The following is a 24,561-nucleotide window of genomic DNA, read 5'->3' on the forward strand; positions in this document are numbered from 1 at the left end:
AGAAGGTGCCACACGCACACACACTATTTCTAAATGCTTCTCATTATTATTGGGCATGTGAAGTGCATTAGATCTGATGTTAAAAAAGTTTCCACTCTCTGAGGAAACATGCATTTGTTCCCCTCCATACTGAGGGCAACTTAGCTCAGGAACCAAACACTGGATTTTTCAGTGTGTGAGTTTATAGTGATTAGAGCAGGCCATGAAGTAGTTTATCCTGCTAACCTGGGTAGGTTTATATGGTAATTCCTCTCTTATATGACTAGGATGGAGCCAAAAGGTGGTTGTGACACAAGGTCCAAATTCTGCCCTCAGTTACAGCTGCGCAGCTCCACTGACCCGTCAAAGTTACATGTGGACAAGACCCAGGATCTTCCTGCCAGTGCAGGGTTGTTCCTGCAGAAGCCAAAGGGGCTGCACAGGGGTAACTCAAGGTGGAATTTGACCCTAACACACTCTGGGTGATTCTCCCCTGCATGGCTCCGTGTCCAGACAGCTGTGTCTGAGCAAAGCTGGTGAGAAGAGCATATTAAACCTTACTAGGGAATTTCACCTGCTCTATAGGCCTAACACTGCTGCCATTGGAGTCAACTGCAACACTCCCATTGAGTTCTGTGGAGCCGAAATGGGCTTTCTGGGCCTGATCCAAAGCCCACTGAAACAGGTACCTCTAAAGAAACCTTCAGACCATACCCACTATATCCCCCAACCAAGGGGCTGCTCTGCCTGGTTCACCCCAAAACCCCAGCACCTACATCCCCACTTTCCCTGAGCTCAGAGCTTTCCACTGGTGTGGGCTGGACTTTGCCAGTGAGGGCCCCAGAATCTCCCACCCCCTCAGCTGAGATGACTGCCAGGGGACTCCCAACCCCCTCTGCGTGGTGTGTGTCTCTGACCCTTCAGTCCACCCATCTACCCTCCCATGTGGCTCTGACCCACTGGTCTCATGTGTTTTTGACACCTCATGTGCCTCTGCTGCCCCCTCCCCTCTCCATGTGTCTGCACAGCCAGTGCTGTGGGAGGTATGGAGCAGGATGAGGTCAGGGAGCAATACTGGATTTGCAGGAGGAGCACAGCACCTGCTACCACCTTCAAGGTGTGTTACACACCTCCGTGTGCGCCAGTGCCTCTCTGTGGGATGGTGCCATAGCCCCACCTCTCCTGCCTTCCTGCCCCCAGTGGGGTGATGTGGAGGGAACAATCTCTGCACTGCCCTGAGCACAGGGACTGCAATTGTGCCTGGTCTTACACAGGCTGTGCTCGTTGGAGGGGAAGCACCTGGTGCCCCTCCCTGTCTGTGCACCCGTGTGAAAGCATTTGAGTTAGTCTACAGTAGGGCAGTCTGACAGGAACGTCAGAGGGACCCTACTGTGCCAGGCAGATGGAATTCAGTATTGACAAGCCCAAAGTAATGCACTTAGGAGGGAAAAATTGGAATCACTTGTGCACGTTACTGGGCTCTCAAAACTGGCAATTACTTCCAGAGAAAATATCTGAAGGGGGAGAAAATTATTTATTTGAAAATTGTAACGAAAATGTTCAGTTTTTGTTTACCTGAAGAAGGTGTGTGTGGGCAGGGGAGGTAAGAGCTAGGGGGAAGCCCCCCAAATACTCATCCTGATTTGAATTGAATACATTTTTGATATAAAAGAAAAACTGGACTATTTTGAACGATACACAAATAAGAAACGTTTTCTGTTGTTCAATGATCCATTTTTTCCATTGAGAGGCTTTGGTGAGAAGATTCCAACAGCTCAGGGAAAAACCCTCAGCAACATTATGAACAGCTCAGTCTTCATTTCAGCTCCCCCAACCCCATCCCACACAGATCCCTTGTGAAGTCTTGTCATAAACATACAGCTAAGGGTTGCATAAAATCCCTCTTTACCCTGTGAAGGGTTAATTCCTTTTTTACCTGTAAAGGGTTAAGAAGCTCAGATAACCTGGGTGGCACTTGACCAAAAGGACCAATAAGGGGGGAAGATACATTCAGATCTGTGGGGAAGTTTTTTTGTCTGTGTCTCCGGGAGTCAACAAGGAAACAGGGCAGGGAAAATACATCTCCCTAAGCCATATCTGAACTAAACATTTAGTCTTGCAAAAATAGTAAGTAATAGCAAAGAAATGCATTAGATTATTTTTTATTTTAGCTTGTGAATTTTCCCTGTGCTAAGAGGGAGGTTTATCCCTGTTTTTATAACTTTAAAGTTTTGCCTTGAGGGGAAATCCTCTGTGTTTTTGAGTCTTTTGTTATTCTGTAAAGTACTTACCATCCTGATTTCACAGAGGTGATTCTTTTATCTTTTCTTTAATTAAAATTCTTCTTTTAAGAACCTGATTGATTTTTCATTGTTCTTAAGATCCAAGGGCTTGGGTCTGTGTTCACCTGTACCAATTGGTGAGGATATTATTCTCAAATCTTCCCCAGGAAAGGAGAAGTAGGGGCTTGGGGGAATATGTTTGGGGGAATAAGACTCCAAGTGGTACTTTCCCTTATTCTTTGTCTAAATCACTTGATGGTGGCAGCAAACTGTTTAAGACAAGGTGGAGTTTGTGCCTTGGGAAAGTTTTTAACCTAAACTGGTAAAAATAAGCTTAGTGGGTCTTTCATGCAGGTCCCCACATCTGTAACCCAGAGTTTAGAGTGGGGAAGGAACTCTGACAAGCCCCCTGAAGGAATCATGGACATGGAGGGCAGGAAGGGGCCATTGTGATCATCTGGTTTGATCTCCTGTGTAACACAGGCCTAGAACTTCCTCAAAATAATTCCTTCAGCAGATCTAGAGAAACATCCAATCCTTGAGGTGGTGATGTGGGTTGGATCACGGGGGATGCTGCGTGAGAAGCAGGATAATGGGGTCTATGTTGCAACACAATCGCTAAATGTTGTTCGCTGCACCTTTTGTGAGTGAAGTTAGGAACACAAGTTGCCGGGCCAACCTCTGCTCTCAATTGCACCTGTAAATTAGGAGTAACTGAGAGCAAAATGTGAACTATTGATCAGGCTGCAGAGTACTGCCAGGGGGTCATTGCCATAGCCATGGTCATCAGAAGGGAATCTGTCGTCTATTGTATCTGTCTAACCTGCTACTCCAGAAAAAGGCAACTGGAGGATTGTAAACTAGAGTTAGGGGGTGGTTAAAGATAGTTTGGCACTACAGCGTTTGGAGTCAGAAGCAGAGTTAACAGACCACCCTAAAAGACAGAAGCTGCGACTTGGTTGTAGGGGAGTTAAGAAAAAAAAAGTTTCAAAATGAAAATGAGCACGTTAACACTTGGAGTTGCTTGGAAACAGTGAACTGCAACAGAGAAGGGCAATCCTGGAATTCTCTTGAGGTGCAAACAAAAGCAACAGAGACGGGGGGAACAAATTCAGGGTTTGCAGGGTAACAACCACCACTAAAAATAACCTCACAGAGTTAACTGGTTGCTTCACTGCAACACTGACAAACCCTTCTGCCAGACACAGGCAGCTAATGTGATGTGGCTCTGGTGTTCAGCATTTAACCCTTTGGTTAAATATTATTTATAAATTTATAAAATTCCATATTTTTATAAAGTTTAATATCGTTTTTAAATGAGGACCAAAGAGTGTGGCCATGGTGAGGTACAGAGCGTCACATGCAGGTCCCCCTGAGTCCTATGGGAATAATGAGAAAGGTAGGGGTCTGCTGGGAACCATTGGAGGATAGATGGGGAGAGTGGAGTGGGGTACACTGAACAATAATCAATTGAATGTCCATAAAAAATATTTACGTATGTCTCTCCCAATGTCCATAGAGGGGCAGAACCAATGGCCTGTTGAAAAATGGGGGTGATTAAGGGTGATGTATATGGGGCATGGGATGTTTTGCTGGGAATGTACACAATAGTAGGGGGCACAATTACTCCAGCACATGAGCAAGTTGCACACATCCACACACTGCCATTGGAACTATGGTGCATGAATGCATCAGTGGAACTCATTGCTGTAAATAATCAAACTGGAACATATTACCTAATTCCATACCGAGTAGTCAAGCTGGCTTGGACAATGCCCCATTTTGCTGTGAATATCCAGTAGACTCATAATATGGACAAAAATACATGAACACTGCAGGGGCAGCTCGCTGCAACTGCCAACAACAGGACACATTTAACATATATTTTCCAGAATGGCATTAAGAAGAAGCAGTGTATTTGGTGGTGACCTGGATATTGGACTATATTACAATGATCAGGGCTCTCCATGTGACTGTGAATCATTATGGCTGTTGGCCTATTATTGAATATACTAATCCTGCAATGTACACTGCGGTGGTTAAAGGGGGCACATACTCACAAAGCACAACCACTAATTGTAACATATAAGTGATATATCAAGGCCTCCACTGAAGTGTAACAGATAACATGGACCCAACCTTTTCGGGCCCATCACTATAGAAGTCAGACTCACAAACTGGAATATAGGTGCAGTACGTGCATACAAGGGAAGGTGCAGGACACTATACTGCACAGGGGGCAGTGGGGCAAATGGGGCACTGACCCATTCCATTTTGATACATGGCCCTATCAGAAAATGTGCGGCCATATGTCCCATGCTTCTCCTGGGATACCTGGGCAGGTGGAACACAGAAGAAAAACAAAAGGGGATGGAATGTTGGTATATAGGCCTCTTTGTTAGCCTGAGAGAGAATTTTGGGTTTGACCTTTTGATACTCTTATATCTTATACTAATGTGTGTGAACAAAGATACTGTGTGTTACATCTGCTCATAGGCAGATGGGGTGAAAAGAGATAAGAGATGGAGTTAAAAGTGTTACAGGGTATGGTGGGAGTTTAAAAGATGAGCATACACTGGAAGGCTGCCTGGCTTCTCTCTCAAGCCAAAGTCAAGCAACCAGTTAGGAGGGGCAAGCATAAGAATCACAGGGTTGGAAAGGACTCAGGAGGTCATCTAGTCCAACCCCTGCTCAGAGCAGGACTAATCCCCAGACTGATTTTTGCCCCAAATTCCTAAATGGCCCCTTCAAGGACTGAACTCACAACCCTGGGTTTAAGCAAGCCAATGCTCAAACCACTGAGCTATCCCTCCCCCACTAAAAGCTGAAGAAAAGCCTGGCTTTGGCCAGAACATGACCTCACTCCTTACCCCTCCCATGGGATACAGAAAAGGTGGGATGAAGACCCCAGACTCCTGATCCTCTGAAAGAGAACATGACCATAAGTTGTAAGGGGTGCGATTAGGGGCATGTACTTCAGTTATATTTGGGTCTGCTAAGAAAGAGGAGGTGGGAATGGGGACACAGGCACAGGCCCTGCAACATCAGAGCTGGAGTGATTAGATGTCCCGATTTTATAGAGACAGTCCTGAATTTTGGGTCTTTTTCTTATATAGGCTCCTATTACCCCCCACCCACTGTCCTGATTTTTCATACTTACTGTCTGGTCATCCTAGTCAGAGCTGGGGAGTGGGGATATGGGTAAACTGTGGCATCAGAGATGGTAACCAAACACTGGGAAACCGACTGCTGGTGTGTAGAGCTATTGCTTGCTAAGGAACTAATCCCAGTAAACATTGCGTTGCCTGCTCTTCGGACTTCAGGTCTTCTGTTTTCACTTTTAAAAACAAGACCAATGAGAACAGAAGGCTCTTGCACACTGGGAGTGGTAGGTGGATATTTGCAAGCCCACCAGTTATTCTGGACACCAGGTGGCACTGCATAATTCAAACCTTAGCTTCAATTTAAGAGTGTTTTTTTCCCCCACAGGTGACAGGGCTAGTTCTAACAGTGACTGCTTTTGAAGAGATAGGAAACGCAGGGGCCACATGCAAAAGTGAAACTATGCTGTGATCATTGCAGAGAACCGGTGTCCTCTATTTCTGGATGGAAAAAAAATCTCAAATTCTGTCTAAACAAGCTCTCTCCAATGCCTCAAGGTGAGTCCACAGTGCATGAGATTTTTTAATTGATATTTTTATTGAGCTAAGATCATATTACAGTCTGTTGAGTTCTATGGAGAAAGCCAGAATTTTCAGTGCAGATAGACAAAGGAATATATGGGTGTGGCAAGCTCTCTGCTCCCTCCTGGAAATGGAGGGCGTATGTTTGCAAGTTTATATATTTGTATAGTTTGTTTATATATTTGTATTAAAGCCAGAATGGAGAATAACATATTTCATTTGCTCTGCTTCCAAAATGTCTTGAAAGATCCCTGGAGCTGTGTTAGAAGAAGAAAGTAACTCGAGTGGGGCAGTGGGGGTAGGAGCTATAACAATATGAAGGGTGAAATGTTCCTCTCTGCTTCCCCAAATGAAGGGATGACTGTGGGGCACCCCTAGGATTTATGGGGCTCTATGCAGTATTAGTAATGTGGTGCTTTTCTGCCCGACTTGCTCTTAGCAACACAAACATAAGCTTAAAGTATTGGAAAACTTGCCACATGTACTTTATTAAAAACAGTTTAATTGTGCCGCCTTCACCCCAACCCCTGCATTTCCCTCCTCCCTGCACCCCAACCCCAGCCCTGTGCTGCCAGTGTGCCCCGCCATACCACCCCCTGCTCTGTACCCCACACCCCCTTATGCCCAGCAACCCTCATGCCCAATGGCCCCTCACCCAGATATTTCCACCACAGATCCCAGTGGCCAGCGATCTCCCACCCACAGACCCTCCACACTGCCTAGCACTGCTCTCAGAGCCCCCCTCAACTGCCCAGCACCCCATATTCCTGAGGAAATTCAGCGCCAAAAAATTAAATTCTGTGCACAATATTTTAAAATTCTGCAAATTTTGTCAATAAATAAACGTGGAGACTGCAGCATGGCAGTGGGGAGCACAGGCCACTGGCTGCATGGAGGTGGGAGATCACCCTGCAGTCTTGTCCCCCTTCCCCGGCCTAGGATAGGGACTTGGCAGTGAGATACCTCTATGTGCATGTCAGAAGGCCACAGGAAAGTGTTTTACATGATGGCTGCAATGTCAACCATGACTTGAAATTCATTTGAATGACAAAAAAGGAAATAGCTGATACCAATGGCTGAGTCCAGGCTGGTCTGCCACCACTCTGGGCCATCAGCTCCCAAATGGCCATTCATTCTCCCTAAAACAAAGCATTTCCCTCTGATCCTGAAAAGTAAAGAGGTGCTTGGGATGTGCAGTTTAATAAGAAAAGGAATTGTATTCAGGTACCAGTCTTTTTTTCTGCCCTGTTTTATACACCTGGTTGCTACACAGCTCAGTGTCTTTTTTAAAAGGTCTTTCCCACGGGTGAGGAAGAGGGTGCTGCATTCTTGAAGGGACCTTTAAAATCCCACTCAACTCTGCACTGTTTAGAACTCTCCCTCATTCAAAATGCTACCAGTTTCAGAGACAGCCCTAGAGATACTTGGATCCACAAGAAAAACAATCATGTCTCTTTTCCCTAATAAATGTTTTCAGCTACTCCAGCCTTGTCAAGTGCGAGTCCCTCTTCCTCCCCAGCAACGAAGTCACTCCCTCCCTTGCATTCTGCAGCCCTGATTGCTGCTCTTCTGCACCAGGTACATCTCCCTCCTCCAATTGTTTTAGTGTCAGTTTCCTCCTGTTGACTCTGGAATATTGTGAATGGGCAGAAAGTTATTTTCCTTTAACTTTCCCTCCTCCGCAGCCTGGTGTGTGTGTGCCTCTCCCTCCTCCCAGCCCACTGCTGCCGATCCCTGCTGGGGAGGGGAGGGGAGGAGAGGAAAGGTGGTGGTCCAAAGGGGATCTTCAGTGTCTGGGCTTAAACTTCAGAGAAGAGGGAGGCAGAGGGAAAAGGAGAGGAGGGGAGAGATTGCAGGGAGTTGCTGGCGGGACAGGGCAGAAGAGGAAAGAGGTGCAACTACAGTGTGGGGCTGCTCAGAACAGCTGCTCTCCCCTGGGGCCACCAGCCTGCTCCCCAGAAGGCTCCAGAGCCTTTGTTGCTGCTCACTGAGCCAGACAAAGACTTGCCCCTCTTTTCCCTTCCCAGCCCGGCTCTCCCCAGCAATCCCCAGCCAGGTTCCTCCTTGCCCCCCTCCCCCCACAAATCCCATGCCCAGCTCCCCCACCCCAAGATCAGCTCCCCTCATCTCTTCCCAGACTCCAGGTTTCCCCCCAGCCTTGCCTGGCCTCCCCCTGCCTGGCCCAGCTTCCCCTGCTCACTCACATACAAACTTTGGTTCCTGAGTGATGAGGGAAATAACTCAGCTCTCTGATATTCTCCAAACCTACCAGGCAGCTTGTAATGCCTCCCTTTTGGAGAAATGTTTTCAGGGACTGGGGGCGGCAATGGAATATACAGATACATTTTGCTGTAATGAGGCCTGCAGGATTGGCTCCCTAGTTAGTTCTTTTAGCTTTGTGTTTTGTAGATGAAGTAGTTTATGTTAGAGTGGCCTGATTTGCAAGATTATCTCTACAGCTTTCTCTTTGCATGTGTGATAGAGCTGTCAGCTCCACATAGGGTGACCAGATAGCAAGTGTGAAAAAATCGGGATTGGGGTGGGGGACAGGGGTAGCTCCAGGCCCCACCACGCCAAGCGCGTGCTTGGGGCGGCAAGCTGCGGGGGGCGCTCTGCCGGTCGCTGAGAGGGCGACGGCAGGCATCCTTCGGCAGCATGCCTGCTGAGGGTCCGCTGGTCCCTTGGCTCTGGTGGATCTCCTGCAGGCGTGTCTGCGGAGGGTCCACCGGAGCCGTGGGACCGGCGACCAGCAGAGCGCCCCCCGTGGCATGCTGCCATGCTTGGGGCAGCGAAATGTCTAGAGCCGCCCCTGGTGGGGGGTAATAGACGCCTATATAAGAAAGAGCCCTGAATAGCGGGACTGTCCCAATAAAATTGGGCCATCTGGTCACCCTAGCTCCACATTTCACTGTGTTAAATTGGTAGTGTTTGTAAACTGGCCCCTATAATGCTTACAATATGGCCACTGTAAACTCACAAAATAAACCTTGTCAGATTTTGCTTCAGTCTAGTGAAGGGAAGAAAGCAAAAATATTTCCTACAATTTAAGCTTCCTCATCAAGAAATGTTATCTAAAGGAAAAGCAGAATGTGTATCCTTTATTTTTACTAGAAGGAGAAAATTCTTAAAGCTCCCTCAGAAGGTCTTTCCTTCATTTTCTTTGTTATTGCAACAAGCACTATATCAAATGTCAAATTATTCTACTCTTAAACTTCTTTTATTTTGTACAGTTAAACTGCAGATTCTCCCAGGGAATATTTTGATGACATTTGTATAATAAGTAGGAAAAATAAAAACAAACCATACACATGCAGACATTGCTACAAATCTAAGATTTTGGAAGAAACTAAAATTTGTGGCTATTCATATTGCCCCACAAGTGGGGACACCAGTTGACTGTGAACAAATGAGCTCCATTCCATTTTCAACATTTTTCTGTGTTCATCAAACCAAAACTTCTTCTCTTGGAAGACTTTGCCACAGTATATGATACATCTCTACCTCGATATAACTCTGTCCTTGGGAGCAAAAAAATCTTACCACATTATAGGTGAACCCATGGTATATTGAACTTGCTTTGATCCACTGGATTGCGCAGCCCTGCTCCCCCCAGAGCACTGCTTTACCGCATTATATCCAAATTCATGTTATATCGAGTGGTGTTATATCGAGGTAGTGGTGTAGTTCTCACATTCAGAGTTTTACTGGGGCTCAATCTGTATTTTTTTTCTACATTTCAGCCCATTACTCCTGTTTTTATTCTGCTGGACCATCCTAAACAAACCTTCTCCTTTGGAGTATGACTTTCTGTTACTGTCATAAATATAAAGGTAAGGGTAACAATCTTTATGTATGCAGTAACATAAATCCCTCCTGGCCAGAGGTACAGAATCACTTACCTGTAAGAGGTTAATCAGTTCAATTAACCTAGTTGGCACCTGACCAGAAGGACCAATGGGGAAAGAAGATACTTTCAAATCTGGGGGGTGGAGGGAAGGTTTTGTTTGTGCTCTCTTTGTTGATTCCCTCCCGGGACAAGGAGAGAGACCAAGAAGGTAACCCAGCTCCTAAAAAGATCATGAACTGATACATCTAAAAATTACAGAAATTGTAAGTAATAGCAAGGAAATGCATTAGATTATCTTTTGTTTTAGCTTGTGAATTTTCCCTATGATAAGAGGGAGGTTTATTCCTGTTTTTGTAACTTTGAAGTTGAGCCTAGAGGGGAATCTTCTGTGTTTTAAATCTTTTTATTTACCCTGTAAAGTTGTCTTCCATCCTAATTTTGCAGGTGTGATTCTTTTACTTTTATTTTTTTATACATAAAATTCTTCTTTTAAGATCCTGATTGACTGATTACCAGGGGTGCTCCAGCCGCAGTGTCCAGGTGATCTACATGCCTCGCCAGGGTGGGCACCTCAGGAGTTAGGATGCCTGTGGCTAATTTTCCAACTTGCAGGTGTATACAAGGCCTTATATAGATCCTTGCTGCTGGTTAAAAGGGCAGTTCTCCTATGCTGCTGATACTGTAGAAGAACTTGCTGTCATTGCTGCCTATGCAGAAACCTTTTGTATTTTCTTTGATCAAGAATATCTGCACTTTTGTCAGAGGATATTTGTCCTCCAGACCCATCTGAACAAGGCAACTGGAGTTCAGAAGACTTGCATCTTATGCCCACCAACAATCTCTGGGCATCGAAAGGCTGACTGCAGGTTTCTTGCACATGTTCTGAGGCACTCATTTGGTGCCTTATCCATGGCTGGACTGAATCTCTGGGGAATGGAGTGCTCTCCCTTTCAGGGAGGAGGCAGTGCTTGCGCTGGCGCCCAAGAAGTGGGATCTCTGTGATCTGAGGAATTGTCACCTGGCATCACTCCTCTATATGGACTAAAGGTTGTAATGAAGGCCATCTTGCTGCAACTGCAGTCCGTGCTGGTGGTAGTGATCCACCCTGACCAGACTTGTGCCCCCAGACCAGACTGTACTGAGCAATCGGTTTCTGGGCAGGGACTTGGTCTATCATGCACTTCCTTGACTCTCAACTTGGAAAAAAGCATTGGACATGGTGGATCACTGGCATATCCCGGCAGCTCTGTTTGGGTTCAGCTCTGGGCCTGCTCTGCGTGGTCCTTCTGGGTGCTGTGCATCTCTGTGCAGTGCTCAAGCTCAATTGGGCCCTGACTGAACCCATCACCTTCAGACAAGGTGTGTGTATAAGGGAGGCCTTCTGTCCAGCCACCTCTATCTACTCTGTAGACATTGAGCTCTCCTCCGATGGTGTTGATGCTCAGAGACAGCTGTGGGCAGAGCTTTGCCTGTGGCTGGTGTTTCAGAGAGTACCACCAGGTATCTTGTTTCTGGTCTGATCTTGGGTCACAGGGCTGCCAAGCACTGAACGTCTCTCAGGACACTCAGGCATCAGACAGCACTGTCCCACCTGCCCTGCCTTTTGACAGAGCTGTGGACAGAGGCTGCACTTGTGCATTTTGTCTTCTAGAGAACAGTCTGGCCTGGCTGGGTCCTGGGTAGGAAGGAGCAGAGAGACATGGGAGCAGCATAAGGTGGGAGACCCCCACCAACTTCTGCAACAGCAGCTTACACCCCACCCTCCCGCCCAACTCAGCATCAGCCACCCTTGAACAATCATCAGCACCACTCCCTCCCTTCAGGAGCTGCCATCCTCACCCTAGCACCAGACATCTCAGCACCAACCCAACAGCCAGAAAACAACTCCAGGCACCCAACAAATGCCCATTCCAAGTAACCCCAGCACTCATCCACCCCACACTTCCAGCTACCCCATGGTGCCCCAGCACCCACTCAGTGACTCAGAGAGCCACCAGCTTCTACCAGACACAACTGCCAAATTTTGTACAGTGCTGTCATACCCCTGCCACTGCTTGGCCAGGATGTGATCCCCACAAGCTGAAGCTTGTTATATGCTAACTTATAAGTGTACAAATTATCTCAGTAAGTAACTTGGATAAAATATGACACATGGAATTGCACAAAATGTGGTAGCTGTGGATACATGGAAAGGTGGTTTTTCACAGTCACTGGGTGCCCTTAATAGATGGGATCACAACTTTATGATGTCCACAATTTAGCCTTAATCCTCTACTTTGCTTGTTTCCATTTCAGATAGTTAATATCCTCGTGATGAGCAGAAAGACACCGACTGACGTCCTCCTGCAGGGACTGGAGGATCTTGCAGAGCAAGACTTTAAAAAATTTATACACAAATTATCTGAGTTTGCCTTTGATGACAAACCTTCAATCCCCTGGTGTAAACTGGAGAAGGTTGACAGGATAGATGCTGTGAGACTCCTGAAAGAACGTTATGACCAGGAGAACGCTGTGGACATAGCTATCAAAATCTTCACTAACCTCAATCTCAACAACTCTGCCATGAAACTCAAACAGGAAAAAGAGACAGGTAAAGAAATCCAAAGTGACTAACTCCTGAGAGTCATTTCTCCCTGATATCCCCCACAGCACCAGTAGCAGGGGCAGCTGCAGGAGCAGTAGCAGACTAATGACACCTAAGAGATTCCACAACCTGGCGGGAGTCAGAGTGAATCAAGGGAAACTGCAGAGCAGGTGAGGCCTGACCTTCCAGATTGCACATGCATTTTTAGGAACATAGGAGCTACCAATCTACAACTGGTCCCTCAAGTCCAGTATTCTGTCTCTGACAGTGGCCCTTGCCAGATACTTGAGAGGAAGGTGCTAGAAACCCTAGAGTAGGCAGTTATGGGACAACCTGCCCATAGAGTGAGTTTTCTTGTGACCCCAGTAGTAAGGCAGGTGTGGGGAGAGTTGGGGGAGGGATCAGGTTTATATCCTTTCCAGAACTCTTGTTCGTTTTTTAAATGTTTAGTATTGTAACTAGATAGGTCTGTTATCCCTATAAATAATAATTCTTTGTTTAATTCTGCTAAACTTTCAGCCTCAATACACTGTGGCAATAAGTCCCACAGGCTAATTAAGCATTGTGTGGAGAAAGTATTTTTATCAGTTTTTAATTTGCCGTCTTTCAAGTTCACTAAATGTTCCCTTGATATCATATCAGACTGGTAACTTCTATTCCCCCGTCTTCTATCTTCTCTATACTAGACATTGTTTTGTCATGACTGTTCTCATTTGTCTTCTCTCAAAGGTAAAGGATTCTTGTCTGTTTGGTCTCTTCATTTGAGTTTTTCCATGCCCCAATTCTTTCTTGCTGTTTTTTCTGAACTCACTTTCATTCTGCTATGTACTTTTGGTGTTGGGATGAACAGTATTCCTGGTTAGGGCCCACCATTGATTTATGTAATGCCATATATTTTGTTCACTCTATTTCTTATGTAATCTAACATTTTGTCTGATTTTTGTACCACTGCTACACATTAAGCAGAAGTTGTCACAGAGCAATCAGCAGTTGTCATTGAGCTGTCCATAGTGAAGCCCAGGTCTTTTTCCTGAGTTGAAGGGGCAATTTGGATTTTCCAGGGCTTTGTGAAACAACTTGCAGATGGGTCTTTGCCTTCCCTCCAGCACTTTGACTTCATATGCTACAGGGGAGGTTTTGCCTGTGGTGAGGTGTCATAAACAAATAGTTAAGGGTTAATAGAACAGGAGTACTTCATGTCTCTTTTGCCTGTAAAGAGTTAACAAGTTCAGTGAGCCTGGCAGTCACCTGACCAGAGGACCAATCAGGGGACAGGATACTTTCAAATCTTGAGGGAGGGAAGTTTTTGTGTGTGCTGTTAGTGTTTGGTTGTTGTTCTCTCTGGGTTCTGAGAGTGACCAGACATGCAACCAGGTTTCTTTCCAATCTCTCCGATACGGTCTCTTATATGTCCAGAATAGTGAGTGCGAGGTAGATAAGGCGAGTTAGGCTTATGTTTGTTTTCTTTATTTGCAAATGTGTATTTGGTTGGAAGGAGTTCAAATTTGTATTTTGCTGAAAGGATTTTAATTTGTACTTGTATACTTAGGCTGGGAGGGTATTCCCAGTGTCTATAGCTGAAAGACCCTGTAACATATTTCATCTTAAATTTACAAAGATAATTTTTACTGTTTTTTCTTTCTTTAATTAAAAGCTTTTCTTATTTAAGAGCCTGATTGTGTTTTTATTCTAGTGAGACCCCAGGGGACTGGGTCTGGATCCAGCAGGGAATTGGTGGGGAGAAAGGAGGGAAGGGGGAGAGAGAGGTTATTTTCTCTCTGTGTTAGGATTACTTTCTCTCTGAGAGAGTCTGGGAGGGGGAGAGAGAAGGAGGGGGGAAGGTGGATTTTCCTCTCTGTTTTAAGATTCAAGGAGTTTGAATCACAGTGATCTTCCAGGGTAACCAAGGGAGTGGAAGCCTGGGAGAGGCAACGGTGAGGGAAAGGGTTTACTTTCCTTATGTTAAGATCCAGAGGGTCTGGGTCTCGGGGGTCCCCGGGCAAGGTTTTAGGGGGGACCAGAGTGTACCAGGCACTGGAATTCCTGGTTGGTGGCAGCGCTACAAGTACTAAGCTGGTAATTGAGCTTAGAGGAATTCATGCTGGTACCCCATCTTTTGGATGCTAAGGTTCAGAGTGGGGATTATACCATGACATGAGGTAACACCCTTTCCACCTAAGTTGGAACTTTTTGACCCTTTTCTTCTTTTTGGTATAGTCAAAATAAAATACTCTGTCCCAGTATGACGTTCCCTCGGAAAAGTTTCTAGCATAGCAAGGCTTTCGCTCCTTGGCATTCTTTTCTGGCTTCTGTCAAGCAAATGAAAATATGGTTTGCAAGAGATGTTTTAATTCTACTAAGCATTGTTGGATGACAAATTGTAATGCTTGTGTCTGGAGTCTGGGATAGCAGATTCATGGGGAGGACTCTAGTCATACCTATCAGAAGCTTGAAAAGGTGACATTAATGGATTGTTTGGAATTGATCCCATGGCCAATTAATACTAGTGGCAGTTTCAAGTCCCAGCCAGTGGTGGGCATTTTCTGAGACCAATATCTTAGTGATAAATGTCCTTGTCCAGTTCATGTACTTGACCTGTCTGGAGGATTGAGGGTGATGTAGAATACGGAACTTCTGTTTTAGTCGTAGTGTCTTGCACAGCATATGTATCATCTCTGAGATCAAGTGAGATCCTCTGTCTTTCTGCCAAGGGGCAGACAGCATCTACTGAAAACATGATGTAGTGGTAGTGTGTCTGTTGTATGAGCTGCACCACTGGCAGGTAAATCTTCCACGCATTCTGTGAACAGACAGGTTATTGTAATTTCATTGGGAGAAATGGGTCTCTGGGCCTTTTGTCAGTTTCTCAGATGTGATAGGATGGGTCACAGGGTCCTCTATGTATTGATAAAGCTTGGACCCCATTAGGTCCTTCTAGATGTGCCTCTGCAAAATTTCATAGGCAAAGACCAGGGTGCTTTGAGAGAATCCTGTCTTTCAGGAGTGACTACCATGGTTTCTGATTCCCAGTTCTTATCTTGCTCTTGGGTAATTATCATTACTGTAGCTATAGGAAGAGCTTGGAAATCCAGGGAGTGCAAGTTAGGGCTCTCACCCAGGCTAGCTGATCAGCCATGTCTTTCCCTGTTTGTCAGGCCCTTTCTTCTTCCAACAGACTCTCAGGTCATTATCCTGAACTGACTGATCCATTGTGGAGATTAGTTTGGTGCAAGTATGACAGGGGAGGGATAGCTCAGTGGTTTGAGCATTGGCCTGCTAAACACAGGGTTGTGAGTTCAATTGTTGAGGGGGCCATTTAGGGATCTGGGGCAAAAATCAGTCTGGGGATTGATCCTGCTTTGAGCAGGGGGTTGAACTAGATGACCTCCTGAAGTCCCTTCCAACCCTGATACTCTGTGATCTTCTGGTTTTTGTATTTTCTCTCTCCCCATCAGGGGTTGATCTACACAGGGCCCTGGGCTGGGACCCAATAGAGAGAGAGGGTCTGGGTCCCACCCTTTTAGCTGGTCTTTCAGTCTGGAAGGCCAGAGATCTAGCCACTAGGCAACCTGGCCACAGAAGATCCTTTTGTAGAGGGTGAAACCAGTGGTCAATCCATCACAGCCCAAATGAATCAGACTCTGTATCACAATTGTTATTACTTGGCAGGTATTCAGCCCCCTGAAAATATTGGTGAATACTCAACTAGACCTAAGACAATTTCCATAACATGCTTTCTTACTGTATTCATAAGAGAGTTTACAAGGCTGCTATCTGAAGACCTGTACATGCCTGAGGCAGATTTTTTCCTTCAACTGGAATCTGATTTGGATGAGTAAGGTTATAGTCATTACTATTAATCTTAATCTGAGCTGAGAGCTGCTGTATGCAATGTAGTTGTAGCCTCATCCAGAGCTGCTGTACATTGTGGCAGTTCTGCAATCTTTGTTCACCTGGAACTCCACAGCCCTTTCCTGGGGTTGTACTGCCTGCTGAATGCACACAGGTGGGAATGGGTAGAGGCACCTTGAAGAAGAAAGAGAAGTTAATCATCAGTAACTGAGGTTCTGCATGAGAGTTCGCTCTACAAATTCACATTCCTCACTCACCTCACTTTTTAAGAGTCTTAGGTTAAGTATTCCTGAATTAGTGGAAGAGCGATGGGAGGACAATCCCCACTTTATGCTCTGGGAACCCTGCCTGAGGGGAGGGAGAGAGAGGAGCGGTCCCAATGAACAATGCTCTTTAGAGGATTTTGGAAGCTCACAGCGCAGTTCCTTTGTGGGAATCAAGTTAGAATATGCAGGGGCAACACTCTTGAACAACCCCCAGTTACTGTTCAATAACTTCTCTTTAAGCACCTGAAAATGTGCAGCGGCAGTCAAAAAAGCGAACAGAATGTTGGGAATCATCAAGCAAGGGATAGATAATAAGACAGCAAATATCGTGTTGCCTCTATATAAATTCATGGTATGCCCACATCTTGAATACTGCATGTAGATGTGGTTGCCCCATCTCAAAAAAGATATATTGTATTTAGAAAAGGTTCAGAAAAGGGCAGCGAAAATAGTTAGGGGTATAGAACAGCTGCCATATGAGAACAGATTAATAAGACTGAGACTTTTCAGGTTGGAAAAGCGACGACTAAGACGGGATATGATAGAGGTCTATAAAATTATGAGTGGCCTAGAGAAATTAAATAAGGAAGTGTTATTTACTCCTTCTCATAATGCAAGAACAAGGGGCCACCAAATGAAATTAATAGGTAGCAGATTTAAAACAAACATAAGAAAGTATTTTTTCATGCAACACACGGTCAACCTCTGGAACTCCTTGCCAGAGGGTGTTGTGAAGGCCAATACTATAAAGGGGTTCAAAAGAGAGCTAGATAGATTCATGGAAGATAGGTTCGTCAATGGCTGTTAGCCAGGATGGGCAGGAATGGTGTCCCTAGCCTCTGTTTGCCAGAAGCTGGGCATGGATCACTTGATGATAACCTGTCTGTTCATTTCCTTTGGGGCACCTGGCATTGGCTACTGTTGGAGGACAGGATACTGGGCTTGATGGACCTTTGATCTGACACAGTATGGCCATTTTTATGTTCTTATGTTCTTAAAACAAGGGCTAAGGATGAAAATTCTATCCCATCCAGAAATAACAGTATCATGTTAGCCCCACAACATTCCAGGATGATGTATTGTTAGGAGCACATTAATGGTCCTGATTCTAAACTGCTTTATACTTTGTGTAGCCATTAATCTCTGTCTAATGAGCACTCAGTGGATGTCCAATGCTACATTTAGAATAAGCTAAGTGGTGATTTCTGATTTGGTGGCTTTTTGTAGCCCCTTTGCACTCACTGGGCTCAATCCTCAGCTGTGCAAAGCAGCATCCGATGCAGCTGATGGCAGTAAGACGAAGGTGGTTTTACAATAGCCTATTCTAGCAGCGGAGCCATAAGGATCCATTCAGGTGACTGGCAAGGCACACACTCAGCTATGTCCCCAGCACAGCTTCTACACTGATGTGCAGTGAGGTACTTCTGATTACATTGGCCTTCCCTGTCCCTCTCCCTAAGGATTCCTACCACACAGTGGAAATCCCCAGGAGGCTGCTTACAATGGCTGTATGGCCCTCCTGCATCATCAAAGAGGCACAAATGGGCCATATCAAGGCTGATAATGTGGTGCACTTTGCACATGTATAAATGGCTACACAAGGTACAGGGAAGTGGAGAATCAGGCTCCCTGTTTTCAGGTGTTTATAAATTCTATAAAATATTATTTGAGGACTAAATTCTTCATGCCATGTGACAGCCCAGAATTAAGTTTTAGTAAGTATCATAATACATTTACCATCTTGAGCTGCTTACCTGTGTGTGGGGGGGGCAAGGTTTATTTAAAAAAAATTCTGCCCTGCTGTATTATATATAAAGAAGGCTTGAGTGTGTAAAGTGTTTTTTGTTCAATACAAGCTTCTGATATACAGTTGCGAGAAGATATCTTCAAAATATCTGCCCTTTTAATTATACAGCTGAGAAAGCTTCCACACCACTTATCTGGGCTCACAGATAACTGGGGACGACTAAATGCAGCAGTACTGACATTTTTATGGTTGTTAACATTTTTTGTTTTGTTCTTTGGTGGTTTGCTTTCAACCCTTTCAGATTATTTGTTTTTATAATAATACCCAGCTCTAATATAGGGCTTTTCATTAGCAGATCTCAGTGCTCACATATAATAAAGAAAGACACGATGGGTATGTCTACATAGAAACATAAGCCTAGGGTAGTGGGACTTGAGTCAGCTGACCCATGTCACGGAACCCTGGGTTTGAGCTTCTACATTGCATTTTAACCCTAGGTTAAGGGTAGTCTGACCTGTGCTTGAACCTAGTGTTCTAGCCTCCACACTGCAGTGCACAGACCTAAGTCAAAGTAACCCTATCTCAGAGTGCTTGGTGCCCCCTATCCCAGTGTCAACACTCTAGCCCTGTGAATATGTTGAATTGTGGGGCAAACCTAATGCCCACCCTGTTTCTTAACTGTGATGGTGCTGTTGATGGGATTCAGGTGCCCATAAGGAGCACACGAGCACATCCAATGCACAATTAGCACCTTTGGTGGCTGTCTTAGTAGAATGACTGCAGTGTGTGAAGGCTGTATACTGAACTGTCATCTAATCTGAGAGTTGGGCTCTGCACCTTTCAGCTGAGTCACACTGGCAGGAAAATTCCCAGGTGCTTCTGTTCTGTGGATAATTAGGACATCAGTCTCCAGGGCTGCCAAACTATTAAATGAAACTTTGCAATTCTTAATTTTTTAAAATGGGACGGTCAATGAAGCTGTTTTTTAAATTTTTAATGTATTTTTGTATGTTTTGAAGTTTGACATAAAAGGACATTATCAGAGGAAAAACACACAGCCCCTACTCCAGGCTGGCTGCTACCTGCTACGGAGCATTGCAGTGTTTCCCCAGGGCTGGGGGTGCAGTGTGCTTCAGCACCCCCCAAGGATCCCTTATCCCTTCCCCCACCGCATCCGGGAGATAGAGATAAAGGATTCCTGGCGTCTCTGGGGATGTTTTGGAGCTGACTACTACTCATTGCACTCACAGTGCACACTGCCCAGGCAGTTCTACACACGTAGCCCCAGGGAGGGCAGTAGGGGCCCGGAAGCAAGGAACAGAGAGTAGAGGGGGGCCAAGTGGCTGCCCTGCAGGGAAGGTAACCAGCAGAGTTCCCAGCTCAGCACAGCCAGAGGAGGAATGACTCTGAACATCCTGGCAGCTGGGAGCCGTCTCCCACCACTCAGCTTTGCTCCCTGCTCTGGGCAAGCTCTGCACAGCAGCAAGGAGGAGCCAAAGTCACCACCATAGGGAGTGTGATGGGAGGGGTGGGGCTAGGCTGGAGGCCTCAGTGTCCTGCCACTCTTGTTCCAGGAAAAGAGTAGTAGAGGAGTTTTCCAAGCAGCCTAAAGTGGCTGCAGGGGAAGCAGCCAATCAGGGCCCAGGAAGACCATATAAAAAGGAGCTGCAAAGCCAGAGACAAGCAGTTCCTGGCTGGAGCCAAAGGACTGCAGATGGTTCTCCTGGCTGGTCACACTAAGGGAACTGCAGCACCATGGACACATCAATGCCAGTAGGGACTGGGGGAGCGAGAGAGGTCCTGACTGACTGCTGGGCCAGAACATAGAAGAGCCCTGAGCTAAGGGTGAAGCACTGGTGAAGGCTGGGGCCATGGGGAAGTGACCTAGGGAACTGAAAGCAGCTTAGTTAAAGGGACACAGTGGTGTGGGGCTGCTATTCTTAGGGTCCCTGGACCCAGACTTGGAGTAATGGGTGAGGCTAGGTCCCCCCATAGGCCACTGGCAAAGTGGTGTACAGTTTGGACAGCTGTGACTCCCAAGAAGGGGATCTGAACTACTTAGTGGCCCAGCTGGGGCCAGAAGGGCCAAGAGAGGATGTATCCATTGCTGCCAAACAGGAAGCTGTGGGGCTGCGGCCTGATACCAGGGCTGGAGCTATATAAATACTGAAGATGCACCTGACCAGAAGTGGCACTTGTGAGAGGTCAGTCCCATGCTGTTACAAGGATGCTGTGGGGAAGGTTTGTGGCTGGTTCCCACTTGCCACCCTGACAGTGCAGGCAGTCTGGGCACTCCTGGACATGGGGCCCACGCGGGCCTGAGAGCAAGGGCCAGAGAGCACAGTGAGAACAAGCAGGTGCCATGCAGCAAGGAGGGACTGGAGCTGCCACCACTGAAGGAGGCTGTGGGGGAATTTTTGACTCTGACTCCCACTGACTCTCGCTCATGCAGCCCCGGCACCCCTGTACATGCTACCCCAGAGGGGCTGGGGGCAAAGGCCAGCGAGCAAAGTAGGGACCAAGCAGCTGCTTTGCAGGGAGGGGGAACAGCAGGGCTCCTGGCTCAGCATGGCCAGGAAGGGATGACTCCCAATGCTGCAATGACTGGGAGCTGCCTCCCACCTGGTGGCTTTGCCCCTTGGTTCAGGGAAGCTCTGTGCAGCAGTGAGGAGGAGCCAGAGCAGGAGCTGCTCCCACCGGGAGAGGAGCAGGAACAGGGATTGTGTTTGGCCAGGCAGTAATGGTGCTTCCGGCTGCTGGGCTGGCTACCTGCAGCGCTGCTCCTCTGCCACCAGGATCTCTGGGATACTCCCAGAGGACTTTCAGGACCCAAGTCAAGCCAGGGCTACGTGCACACAGGAAAACAATAAGGCTTGGATCCTAGGTCTCAGCTTAACATGGGCTCAGACCCTCCAGCCCTGCTGGGTCCTGGGACCCTAGATCTTAGCGCTAGGTTAGCACAATTGTTGCACAGCAGAAGAAGGGTTAGACCTGAGTCCAGGCTTACACTGTTGTGTAGACATACTGTAAGAGGCTGCTCCAGTGGTTTAAAAGAAAAAAGAATATTGCTTCTGATGGCCATTTTGAACAGATCACTGAACAAGTGTCTCCAAAGAAATTCTCTCTGCCTGCCTCAGACATGGGTTTTCTAGGGAGCTTATTACTGCAGAGAACCCAGTGTGAATGACTCGTCCCAATGTCCTGAATTGTGTGACACACTGTGATTGTTGTTACACTAACATTCATGTGAAATTTCTCTTTCAGGTTTGGGTCCTCGGCAAACACCTGAAAGATCAGCAAATGGTATGTGGCATTCAATAAGGAATTGCATTGTGTAATTACCAGTGATTACCAGCATTAGGCTAGATCAGCCAGACATTCGGTTTACTAGTAGAAATAATAAGTAACATCTGAGAGCGCAGTCTCATCAGATCACACAGGTTACTCAGGGTGGGATGGGGCATGAAGAAATGAATGGGGAGATCTCCAGGAAAGAATCAGGTGCTGCAGAACATGGTGCTGGTGAGTAGGTGGAGCTGTTGTCTCAGGCAGGACTGACCCAGTGCAGCAGCATGATGCTGGAATACACTCTCCTGCTAGGGACACCATCTTTTAATCGAGGCAAAATAACTAGAGGTCAACATTTGTGGTCACTGAAGGTGCTATGGCACTTTTTAAACCTCTGGGCCCTGGACCAATTTTAGGTTATATTTAGTTATATTCTTTGCACTTAAATCCCATTGCTGTTTCCGTTATACATGTCATTCTCCATCACTTCATGCCCTTGTTTGTTACAGAATGCCATTGTGCACTGTTAAACACCTGATAGGTTTCACCATCGGGGTGGCTGCATTTCAGAAACTGATTAAGTGATTCTTTTATTTTTATATATTTATATGTTATTTTATATAATTCTACGTGCACACAAAAGGTCTGAGCTTACACTTTTCTCTCACATGACTGGCTTTAGTGGGATCACTGATGTGAGTAAGGACTGGGACCATAGTTAATTTGTGTGGGGACACTTTATGATGAAAGGTGCACTTTAAACTTACAGTACCAGTATTCTTGTTTTAAATAGCTTTTATTGTAACATTACAATAATATCTAATGCTTCTTGTCACTAACTCAGCTTACAGAGTGAAGTACAGAGAACATATACGAAACAAATATACCACAATAAAAGACATGAACTCTCGTCTTGGTGAGAATGTGAAGCTAAACAGCAGATACACAAAGCTGATCATTGTAAATGAACATCGTCCCAAAAAGCAGAGAGAACACGAAATAATGGCCCTGGGACGGAGACATGCAGAGATCATGGCTGAACGTGCTAGTCCTATCACCATAGCCAATTTATTTGAATCTGATAGAAATGGACAGTCACCACAAATTGTTGTACTCCAGGGAGCTGCAGGGATTGGAAAAACACTAACAGCAAAAAAAATCATGTTGGACTGGGCAAATGAAGGACTGTATCAGAACAGGTTTGATTATGTTTTCTACATAAATTGTAGGGAAATTAACTTTGTCAGAGAGCAGAGAAGTGTTGAAGATTTGATTTTAGAAAATTGTCCTGATCAAAATGCACCAACTAAAGAGATTCTGATGAATCCAGAAAAACTCCTGTTCATAATTGATGGTTTTGATGAACTGAGATTTTCCTTTAACCAACCAACAAGTATTCAGTGCTCTGATTCCTGTGAGAAGCAGCCAGTGGAAATCATACTGAGCAGTTTATTTAGGAAAAAAGTGCTTCTCAAATCTTACTTACTAATTACTACAAGACCAATTGCCCTGGAGAAACTTGGGCAGTGTTTGAAAGATGAACGTTATGCAGAGATCCTGGGATTTTCTGAAAATGAGAGAAAAGAATATTTCTACAAGTTTTTTGGGAATGAAGAACAAGCAAGAAAAGCCTTTAACTTTGTAAAAGACAATGAAGTGCTCTTCACCATGTGCTTTGTTCCCCTTGTGTGTTGGATCATCTGCACGGTTCTGAAACAGCAGATGGAAGCAGATGAAGATCTTGCACAAACTTCCAGTACAATCACTGGAGTGTACATGCATTATCTCGACAGTTTATTAAAGGGTCACAGCAGCACTTCAAAGCAACAGGTACAAGGTAACTTAAAGGGACTTTGCTCCTTGGCTGCAGATGGAATCTGGAAGAAGAATATACTGTTTGAGGAAGAAGATGTCAAGAAACACGGATTAGATAAACCTGATGCCCTCTTTCTGAATGAGAACATGTTTCAAAAAGGCATTGACTGTGAGTGTGTTTACACCTTCATTCACTTGAGTTTTCAAGAGTTTTTTGCAGCTTTGTTTTATGTGCTGGAGAAAGAAGAAACAGAGGAAAATTCAGAAACTGCTATACAACCTGTGGAAAAATTGTTTGAAAAGTGTGAAAAATCTAGGAATGATTTAATGTTAACAGTGCGATTCCTGTTTGGTCTCTTAAATAAAAAGAGAATGGAGGAGATGGAGAAAAAACTTAGCTGCAAAATTTCACCCAAAATTAAAAATAATTTACTAACATGGGTTAAAGAAAAACTCTCTTTGTCATTGTTCAAATATGATATGTTGCCTTTTGATGAGGACACGACGATTTTGTATTTTGAATATTTTCACTGTTTGTATGAAATTGGAGAAAGAGAATTTGTTCAGAGTGCAATGAATCATTTAACTGAACTAAAATTACTTCATCATACCTTTACCAAAATGGATCAAATTGTTCTTCAATTCTGTTTAAAGAATTCCTGTAAATTGGAGTCAGTTTATCTAGACACTTGTACATTTCTAACTGAAGACCTGAATGAAGATTCCCCAAGACCATGCAAGCGGCCACATGGGTGAGTGTTATCTGAGCTCTAAAAATGCCTATGTAACTTATTATTTTTTTAATAATCGATTTCCCCCACCCCTCATTTTCATATCTCAAAAATGGCCAAATGACCCAGCTTAAAAGTGACTCCATTTAGTGACACATCTAAGACCTGGGAAGGACTATGCCCCATCCACCCCCAAATCTTAAAAGCATGGAAATAAGAAGTTAAGGGAAAAGACTTGTGCACTCATTTCTACCTTCATGTTGCCTAAACGTTGTCAGTAATGCTGCCGTGCTTCATTTGGCTTTGACCTCCATCTCCAATAGTTACCAAAAGCAATATGTACCCCAACTTCATCACACTTACTCCATAGAGTTTTGCACTGGAGTGTGTGGAACTGGGGGCAATGAGATATGAAAAGGTTTTGGATGACTGAGATCTTTTTAGAGATGGAATGGGTGTTCCAGAGACAGCAGGAGAAGTGAGCGGG

The 24,561-nt window shown here is 45.4% G+C and overlaps 1 protein-coding gene across 3 annotated transcripts in view; it reads left to right on the top strand.

The window, feature by feature from the left end:
* The first annotated feature begins 5,764 nt into the window (after window positions 1-5,764).
* Window positions 5,765-24,561, top strand: part of LOC115650589 (NACHT, LRR and PYD domains-containing protein 3-like) — a 78,944-nt gene continuing 60,147 nt past the window's right edge. For all 3 annotated transcript variants that reach the window (XM_030560769.1, XM_030560771.1, XM_030560770.1), the window contains exons 1-5: window positions 5,765-5,920; window positions 9,685-9,774; window positions 12,087-12,381; window positions 21,505-21,543; window positions 22,373-24,095. In XM_030560769.1, the coding sequence (XP_030416629.1) occupies window positions 12,105-12,381; window positions 21,505-21,543; window positions 22,373-24,095 (2,039 nt within the window). In that variant the 5' untranslated portion in view covers window positions 5,765-5,920; window positions 9,685-9,774; window positions 12,087-12,104. The remainder of the gene's footprint in view (window positions 5,921-9,684; window positions 9,775-12,086; window positions 12,382-21,504; window positions 21,544-22,372; window positions 24,096-24,561) is intronic.

Source organism: Gopherus evgoodei, chromosome 4, assembly GCF_007399415.2.
Source record: "Gopherus evgoodei ecotype Sinaloan lineage chromosome 4, rGopEvg1_v1.p, whole genome shotgun sequence".
Classification (NCBI taxonomy): Eukaryota; Metazoa; Chordata; order Testudines; family Testudinidae; genus Gopherus; species Gopherus evgoodei.